This window comes from Drosophila bipectinata, chromosome 2R (assembly GCF_030179905.1).
Source record: "Drosophila bipectinata strain 14024-0381.07 chromosome 2R, DbipHiC1v2, whole genome shotgun sequence".
Taxonomy (NCBI): Eukaryota; Metazoa; Arthropoda; class Insecta; order Diptera; family Drosophilidae; genus Drosophila; species Drosophila bipectinata.
The window spans coordinates 15,429,688-15,439,098 of record NC_091737.1 but is presented as its reverse complement, the minus strand read 5'-3'; the positions used below and the strand labels follow the sequence as shown (position 1 = coordinate 15,439,098).

The 9,411-nt window shown below is 41.4% G+C and overlaps 2 protein-coding genes across 5 annotated transcripts in view; both read left to right on the top strand.

The window, feature by feature from the left end:
- Positions 1-2,372: 2,372 nt before the first annotated feature.
- LOC108125664 (uncharacterized) lies at positions 2,373-2,995 on the top strand. Its single transcript, XM_017241939.3, has 3 exons — positions 2,373-2,591; positions 2,654-2,792; positions 2,852-2,995. The coding sequence occupies exons 1-3, from the start codon at positions 2,400-2,402 to the stop codon at positions 2,989-2,991; spliced, it is 471 nt and encodes a 156-aa protein (XP_017097428.2). The 5' UTR covers positions 2,373-2,399; the 3' UTR covers positions 2,992-2,995.
- A 4,925-nt stretch (positions 2,996-7,920) lies between these two features.
- Positions 7,921-9,411, top strand: part of Sema2b (Semaphorin 2b) — a 43,900-nt gene continuing 42,409 nt past the window's right edge. For 3 of the 4 annotated variants that reach the window (XR_001773323.2, XR_001773321.2, XM_017241991.2), the window contains exon 1: positions 7,921-8,153. The gene's annotated coding sequence lies outside the window, so the exon portion shown is untranslated. The remainder of the gene's footprint in view (positions 8,154-9,411) is intronic. The other variant, XR_001773322.2, reaches the window with a different exon arrangement.

The window sequence follows — 9,411 nt, the reverse complement described above, 5'->3', positions numbered from 1 at the left end:
TATGTGCAACATATTTTTGCACTTTTTTTTTCTATTTGTTTGTTGGTGCCAGTCTCCCTCTTCTGCTCACCCAGTGAGTGGTCAACATATGCTGCTTTTTTCTGGACAATAATAAATACAAAAAAAATAAAAGCACAGGATTTGATGAAGAGATGGGACGGTGGAGGGAAGGTGACTCTCCAGAAGACATCAAGTTTGTTTTACTTGCTGGGCTGGCGCTTTAATGTTTCCCCATTAAAAACGAGAACATTAAAATTCCTTTTCGCTATCCGGCAGCAGTTAAATTGCATTTCAGCCGGGCTCGTGCTTGAGGAAATGACAAATTCTTACATAATAAGAAAAGTCTCGGGCGGCGAAGAGAAATGGGATCCATTTGGCATTTGGCAGGTGCGGAGAAAGTGAGGAGCTGCGACTTGAGATGGCGTGAAATTGAGCCAAAGTTGCTGGTGGTAAGCTCCGCTTCTAACTCATTTTTAAATACAAATTTATGTACATGGAAATAAAAAAGGAAAAAAAGGACGGAGCGACAAGGAACAGGAATACTTTTGATTAATTTGTCTCGCCTAATGGCTGGCCATAAATTTCGAGTTAATAAAATCGAAATTGTGGGATTGGAGCGGCAGGACTGGGCGGCAGAAAGTCGGTGGGCTTCTTGCCATCGTCTAATAACAAAAATTTGTCACACGACATTCTGACAGTTGTGTGTCACAACCACTTTTCTCTCTCCAAGCTTACCAGGCTTACCACTTTCACCTCCGCCCCTTTAACCCGCCTGGCAACCACAGAACTGTCAACTGGCAAGTGCCGCTGATGACATTGTGGCGAACTTTTCTCAGGCAAATTATGCTGCCAGTTTTCTCCCAGGCTTAGAGGGTTGTTGTATGATTGATATTTGCACAAGGAAAAATTTTGTAATATTTGTTAATAAATTGGATATCAAAAAGCCTAAAGACTAAAGCCTAAGGCTCCTTTTTTTCAAGAACACGTTTCAGGCTCATACTAAAAAAAAACAGCAAAACTTTTCTCACTCTGCACTTGAGTAAACTGGTAGGGTTAATCAATAGCCATGCCGCACGCACCAAACAGCTCCAAATTCGATTAGAGGCGATGTTAGCAAACCATTCGCCTCAAGTGTCAGTTGCAATTACCCTGAAGGTAGTTGGGCTGCACGGAGCTGGGCTGGGCGGCCAGTTGGGAGTTCAGGCAAAATGGCAAAGTGCATTCAAATTGGCTTAAACTAAGAACGTTAAGTGTGCAGCTGTCTAATTGTATCTGCCACCGCCTCTGGGAAACCCTTTTTCGTCTAAAAGTAATGTGAAAGTGCCAGGGGAACTTCAAGATTTATTAGCATCAAGATTAAAGCATTAAAAATTTTCAGACTCTTTACCAAAAAAGGAGAGCTGGGAGGTTGGAGGCTGCCTGCCCCCTTAGGGGGAACGGGCAAGGTGATTTCGGGGGAAAGTGAGTGCAATTTTCGTTCCGCTGGTCTACATCATCAATTTAGCGTCCCTTTACTCTTCCAAGGATTGTTGCTGATTCCTTACCCAAGGATTCCGAGCAATTTTGGGAAAATTAAATTTTTAAACAAAAATAGTTAAATTTCCAAAAAAAAAATAATATAGAACCGACATGATATACTCTTTGATACTTGAGCTTCTTAGAATTATTAAAAGGGCATTTCCAAGTTCGACTGAATAATAAACGAATCCTTCATTCCTGGTCTGGATTGTTGCTGTTCGTCCTGTTGTTGCTGCGGTTGGTGTTGCTATTGCTTTGGATAAACCGAAAGGAATGAGGACGAGGATGAGGTACAGTGCTTTTGCTTTTGCTGCTGCCGCTGGCTGTTTCCGCCACAAGAGTGCTGCAAAAATATCAGGCACAACAACTACAGCATTTCATGGCGCACTTTGTCGGTCAAAACTTTCGACATTAGCACTTAATTTACTGGCCCAACTTAATGAAGTCTACACTTGGCTAATTTACGCGAAATGCTTTAGCTACTTAAGACGAACATCCAGCGCCGTCACCCTCTGGGGATATATCTTCTGCACTCTTAAAGGTATCGTAAAAATATTAAAGATCTATTGTAAGTCAATCAAACTTTAAAAATAGATAAGATTAGAATTGAAAATCTATAGATAAGAACTTCCAGCAGTATTGGCATCTAATTACAGTCTTGAATTATAAGTATTGGACATTGTGAATAATATGGGGTGACCCCAGTTTAGCAACTGCTCTGTATATACATTTTTATCTGTGAAAAAAATTGAGTAACACTATTTAGTATTTATTTATATTTAAAGCTTATGAGCGATAAGAACGGCTGGCTCTAGGGGGTTTGAAGCCCAAGCTTTTTTTAGTTTGTTGTGAACTCTTCGTCGCGTTCGGCGGAAATAAAAATGATCCCATCGCTTAAGCCAGAAGTCTTTCGGGTAGTCATCGCCTGCCTTGTTATTATAATATCAACGTTAATTTACTTAGTAGCTCCAGCTTGGGAAGACCCCTTTCAAAAGTCGGAAATAATATCTTGGGAACTTATATGCGTATTGCAGATCATCGGAGGAATCTTTCTTTTCATCGGCTCCTTGATAGTAAGATTTGAATTATTGAAAAAAATTGTAAACACATGTGTCTTATCTGTTTCTTTACGAAGGATAATCATTGTCTTTTTTTGCCCTGGCTGGGATCTTCTGTGATATTTATCTATACGATCATCTTTAGGTCTTGTGTCTACTTATGGGTAGTTCCAAGTAAACCAGAATCATTTTTGCCATATATGCACATCATTGCAGGTAAGAATATTTAGGTTAATGAACCTATACAAAAATAATTTAATTGAAATTCTTTAAAGGCTTGTTTTGGATTTACTTTGTGCACGACATCTTTCGAGACTTTCTTCAAATGTACTACGAATCTAAAGAACGGATTTGGAAGGTTGAAGCGATGAACTCGAGCCTCAATTTTAGGGCTCGCCACGAACTGTGTGTGTAGTAATGTTTTAGAGTCCCAACATTTTTTGAAAAGCCTGAACTAATTTAAAATAAGTAAGTCAAACATTCCCTAGAATGTTACATAAAATAGTAAGTGTGATGTATTAAATTCATCGGATCTCTTTTAAAAGTGAAACCTACTTTTTATATTAACGTAAAATGCAATTGAGCTGAGTGTGAAGGCAAATAAGTGTGAACATTGCGGTGTGAGCCAACACTTGGGGGTGAACACTTTTGTTTGTGAGCTCGTGGATGTGTGTGGGTGTGCGTGGCCAAAAGTAAAATAAGCGTTAAAATGTCTGCTAACACAGTGGCAAGTCTGGATCTGGGGCTCTGTGGTCTCGTTGCATGCGTATTGCATTACCCGACATGCTCCTAACCCCAAAAACCCCACCCTATCCCCTAGCCCACTCCAGTGTTTGTGCCACCCCTTGTGGCACAAAGTGGCATATGAATAGATACATGTTTTGTTGCCTGTTTTGTTAGTCCCATCCCCCTGTCTACTCACTCTTTGCCGGATGTCTGTGGGTTGGTTGTCGTAATCCAACAAGCAGACAGGTTAAATACACCGCAAGGACAGACTCACACAACAGACTCAGCCATTCAAGGGCTGCTGGAAAAAAGTGTGACAAAGATATGGAGGAAGCACCGGGGAAACTGGGGCCAGCCAGGGACTGAGACTCGATCCGCGATTCTGTTGGGAACCAGACGCATCCAAACAAACAATAATCATGCAACAATAGTGAGAGCCGCAAACAAATTGCTTTTCTATGTCTACATGTGTGTCTAAAAGTATCTGAGGGCACAGCGGGAAAAATGTATCTATTGAATAGCATATTGGATCTTTAAGGATTACTCATGGAAAGTGTGGTTTTTGGTGAGTTATTGTCACTACAAAAACATATGAATCACAGATATTTTAAATCTTTTAGTATTACTAATCTGTGATTAATTTAAAATAATGGTACAAGCCTAAAAATTTCTCCAAAATAAAAAATAATTTAATAAAAGTCTGGCAAATATTAATCAGAGTTCTTGTGAAAATTTTTTAAAGTGAATGCGCCATGTTCGGGTTAACTTGCAGATTAGTTTCGTAGCGAGTGAGTCTGTGTTTTATTTTTTGTATTATTTAGTTGTTTTTTTAGACGCACAACCACAGAGAATCAAAAGCCGCATGGGCGTAGCCCGTGACACCTACCGAAGGGGTGTACTGGTACTGGCAATTAGAATAGAGAGCGTAAAGTTGGTACTGCCCCCTGAGGTCTTCCCAGAATCGGCTTCTTCCTTCTCAGTCTGCGATGAGCTTTTGTTGTCTGCAAAGTTTGCCTTTGACACGGGGCGCTGGTACCGCCCCCTTTTGCCAACCCCCTGTCCCTCCGCCCTTCCTCTGTCACCTGGTTTGTCGGCAAAATGGAATCCATTCATTCAAATCTATGTGAGCTAGTCGGTATGGGAGTGTTAGTGTCTGTGCTGCTTGTTCAACAAAATTGAAAATTAACTATAAATTCTGTGTGGCAAAACATGCAAACATGTTTGCGGAAATACCTGACAGGCTCAGGAGCCCAAGGGGGTAAAGAGGAAGTGGCTTCAGGGGTGGGGGGATGCCCAGACGAGGTGTCAAGCGTGGCAAACACCTTGGTGACATCGAACACCCCTCGGCACAAAGCGATTCATTGTTGCGAAATTTAATGCGAAAAATTCATTAAAAAATAAAAAGGCTGGCGAAAAAAAAGGTAAACAAACTTTGAATCCACTGAGAGACCAAATTGAATTGCCCAAAATGTAGGTTTTGTTTTTTTTTTTGGTGGAAGTGAAGCCTTTCAAAGGTGCTAAGTACATGAGGGAGCCAAAAAAAAGGGAAATCATGTAAACCCTTGCGACAAGTTGGGGATCAAGGGAGTAGGGCACTGGAAGAAAATATTTAAAGAAGGTTACCTAAATTATTTAAAATTTTTTTTTGAAACTCTAAAACAAAACACCTTAAACGAAGTTAAAATATAGAGAAAGGTTTTTTCTGTTATTGTTTATATAACTTATATTTTTTGAGTGCTAATCTTAAGCCCTTGGGGTTCAAACATAAGCGACGCCTATTTTAAAACCAAAAAAAAAGGTATTTTCAGAATTGAATGAAAATCTGTTAAAACACACTTATTTCATTGCCAGAAACAAGAACAATCAGCCAGACTTAACTAATAAATTTTCTTGCATTCCGCACGCAGTCGAGCCGAAGCGGAAATCATTTAAGCTGCCAAATCAGCCGGCCAGATGGTTCGCCATGGTCCAAACAAAAGGCCAGAACAAGCCGGAGATGGCGAGGCAGAAGGTAAAGGTGCCGCACTAGAATGGCCATCTGGATGGAAAGCGGTAGAAAGAAAGCGATTAATATTCATTCAGTGTCGCGCGTATATCACTTTTTATTTGCACAGGGTTCAAGGGTCTTACAGTGTGGGGGCCCGGGGGGGTAAGGAAAGGATGCTTGGGGCAGGAGCAGTAGCTTACGGCAGGGGCAGGAATGCTGGAGCAGGCGCCGCCAAGTATGCAATGGAATTCGGCGCACGCAGCAGCAGGTGAGCTCGTGTGGCTGCTTCAGGTGTGTTAATGCGCCTGTATGGGTTTTTTCATGTGTGTATGGAGGTAGGTGTGTGTTTGGATCCAACGCACAATTACATACAACAATTTGTGCTTTGTTTCGCCATATCAGAGTGTGTATGGGTGTGTGTGTGGTGTGTGTTGGGGAATCCAAATCACCAAAGAGCAATCGTGCAACAGCAACATGGCCAACAGACCAAAGATGGAGGAACTACCGTTGCACTTTGAGAAAAAAGGGTCTAGTATTTATGATAATTTTTTTTTAAATTCTTTCATTAAATCCTTTTAAATCTAAAAAGTTCCAAGTTATTGTCAATCTTTTAATATAATATGTTGCATTCTTTGTTCTGTTTACATTCTTTTCCTGTAACCCGGCTACCCGAGTTGGCCTGCGGAAATCCAGTTGGCTTTGTGCCGCTGACACCTCCCATCGGTGACCCCCATCCTTTGGCATCTCTCCTGCCGCCTCCCCTCCCGGCGACTCAAATTGGACGCCCCAACATCAAGAGAATGGCTGAAGGCTCTTTCGGTGCTGGGGCGCTTAGTTTTCAATGTGAAAATTGAGAAAAATTGCCAAACGAGTTGGTAAGCGATATTCTTGGATCCGCCTGCCACTTGGTATGATGCCAGGTGATGCAGTTGGCCCATTGTTGGGCCCCAAGCCCCATTCGCTTTTCCACTCACTTATTGTTAGTTTCGCTCGCTTTGTTTTGACAACTTCTGGAGGAATGCTCTGGAGGAATGGGATCTGAGACGACGCAAAAGGCACACTGACACTCACAGCACACCCAGCATTTCGTCAAATAAAAAGAAGAATTTTTTGGCTTCAGTTTACTTCCGTTTGCTTTGACTGCCTGCTATTTTCCCCAGCAATTGGAGAACCAAGAAGCTGCTGGCAGCCATAAAATTACGATCCAGCAGAGAGCAAATGACGCGAAACAGTCGCACGGACATGGCCGAGAGTCTCTGAGCCAAAAGGGGGCTGGCAAAAGTGGGGGCAACAACAACACGTATCCAGCATAAAAATCGTGCAGGCCATGCTAAAAACGTTTATCCCTTTTAGCCCCAAGTTTGGTGATGGTGGAGGAAACTCCCCCAGAACAATGGCTCAGGAATAAGAGTACACTGGGCGAATGTTGCAGGCACCATAATTATGTCTGTGCCCTTTTAGAAAATTACTCGAAGTGTTCTTCTCAGTGCCGAGTAAGAACAATTCCTTCGTCTTTAGTTTCAATGGCCCCACGACGGCCCAAAACCATTTTAAATGGAACCTAAGCTAAGACTGATGGCCCGAAGAGGGATAAAGCATGGAGGGAAGCGAAAAAGGCCAACAAAAAAATGATGGCCAGGGCGGTAGTCAGATAAATGCCGCATCATTGGTTATTTATATGCGTGGGGATCTCAGGTGGATGGGCCGGGTCTTCAAACGATATATTTATTTGATTTTATTGATATACAACTGGCCGTAAGTAGTGCATATCTATCTTGGCTAACGAGTGGCTTAAGTCCTGTCATTACTGTATACCGAGTGTGTGGCCCATTTCCAGGTGAAGTCATCGTCATCGGCATGGGAAATTAATTAAATCGCATTCAAATGATTGGCTACGTGCCATTATTAATTCGAGCATAAATTATTCCACCGTCCCTAATTCCCACTGATTTGGCTCCGGTTTCCCTCTCAGCGCCGTCGCCCAATCTGTGGTCAATCACATGATTGGCTGCCTTCTCCGAATGGATCTGAAATTTTAATGCAACACGTATCGGCACTTCTAATTTATGGCAATTAAACGAAAGTTCCATATTTAGGCCACAAAGCATTTGGCTAAAAGATATTTGTGGTTTACACTTGTCTTGTCGTGTTTTGGGTCAAAGGCTTAAATGTTTTAATAGCAAGGTAACATTACCTATAATTATAGCTATAATCCTTTAATTAACCTGATTTCCCATTTTCAAAGGTGTTTAATCTAATAGCTTAGCAAGGACTTCAGGTTTCGAGCTTTAGAGACAGTATCTTCTTGAGTAAAGTGTTATAGATTAATTTTGAAAAAATCGTATCCTCTACCGGGCCTGCTTTTTTTGCCACAAACTGCTAACTTAACATTTAAGCCACATTTCTTCGACGTAAACAAACTGTTAAAAATGCCGGCTAATATCAAACTGTTCCTGGTAACAGTTCTCTCTCTTCAGGCATTGCCAGTTGGAAACATAAAAGCCAAACTCGTTTCGCACGAAGGCCTAAACGAATGAGAACCGGCCCGAACCAGAACCCGAACGAAGTATCTGCGAAAACTTCAGAACGCGACAGCAACAGCGACAGTTTCAGATTCAGATTCAATTTCAAGCGCGTCTCGAGCGGTTCTTTTTGCGGATGGTGAGCGGGAAAGTGGAAAAGTCGGAAAAGCTGGTCTGAAATGCCACAACGAAACCTCGTGATAGCTGTGAGCAGTGTGTTCTGAAAGGGAAAACCCCTGAAATAAAATACTTAAAAGAAACATAAAACATCGGCGGCTAATTAAGCGCATCCAAGTGACTCAGTGAGGTGAATATACAAAATCCCAGACTCCTTGCCAATGTGTGAGTGTTCCAATCAGATGCCCACCTGAGAGTTACCTGCCAAGCATGTTTCACTTTGCATTACCCTCGCTGACCAGTTGATTCCAACTTGTTTGCAACTCGTTTCCTTCAGGCCTGGCTCAAACCAACAAAAAACAAAGACAAAATGAAGAAAAAATGAAGTTATTTTTGGTCATCAGTTGCCATTTGCATTTGTGCACCAGCATTCGTTCACATAAATTGCAAATGCAAACGGCCAAATTGTTATTGCCACTTAGAAGCGCTCTAAGCGTAATTCTTTCGCCGTTTTTTATGCTCGGTTGGTAAGCAAAGTGTGCAATATCTTGGCCCACTGCATCGGCAATAGCCGTAACAGTAGCCACCTGGTCGCGACTCCAAAAAATGCTAAATAAGAAAAAGTGCTACCAAGACACAAAAGCTGCTCGCGGAAAAAAGCGCTCGCGATTGCATCGCATGTCGAGGTTGTTTCGCATGCCCTTGCCTCTCCCCTTAACCCGTTTCATCCCCCCAACCCAACCCCTGGCCCTCCCGCTTTTTGGGCCAAAAGCAACAACAGAACGGAACAGAAAGAACTTCAAAAGCACTCCGACCCAGCGCAACTGCTTGGCCGTCTGTTTTTTTTTCGGTGATTATGAGCGGAGAACCACCGCACCAGAGGGTTAAGGAAAATTACAGCAGACCGACGGTTAAATGCCCTTATAAAAAATTTATGAGCTAGATTCACTTATTTGGTTTCCAGTAGTAGAAGTAGAGGAATTTTTGTTAGAAAATTTGTAGGAATTTTTACTTGGAATTTAATTGCATACTTAGAATTGAAAGGACTACAAAAATATGTTTTAACTAATAGAAGAAATATTTTTTCTATGTTGCTTGTTAAGAAAAATTTAAAATTAGAGTTGAAATTGGGCCAAGTGATATCTTATTTATGAATAAACCATAATGAATATGTTGGTAACTGAAGAAAAAAGGTTGTTTTTAAATATTTAATGCATAGCTTTCACAGAGACCTTTAAATGTTTTTAATATATCCTATAGCTTTTCTAAAGAGTTTCTTCTTCAAACACATATCATTAAAATATCTCTAAATAAAATGATGCATTTTACTGATAGGTTATAAGCTACCATAGTTAGAGTATTAAATTGCAAAGAATGCTAAAAACATTTGGCTCCGCGCTCGTTGCTTCACAAAAGAAACTGAGAAGATTGGCCAGAACCAAAAAAGGCCAAAGAAAGAAACCGGCTAAAAAAGGAAGAGGGC

Excerpts from the sequence above, each read along its gene's own strand:
- LOC108125664 (XM_017241939.3), top strand. The coding sequence starts at position 2,400 with ATGATCCCATCGCTTAAGCCAGAAGTCTTTCGGGTAGTCATCGCCTGC. Across the intron at positions 2,592-2,653 it reads TTTTCATCGGCTCCTTGATA|GATAATCATTGTCTTTTTTT; the intron begins GTAAGATTTGAA and ends TTCTTTACGAAG. Across the intron at positions 2,793-2,851 it reads ATATATGCACATCATTGCAG|GCTTGTTTTGGATTTACTTT; the intron begins GTAAGAATATTT and ends AATTCTTTAAAG.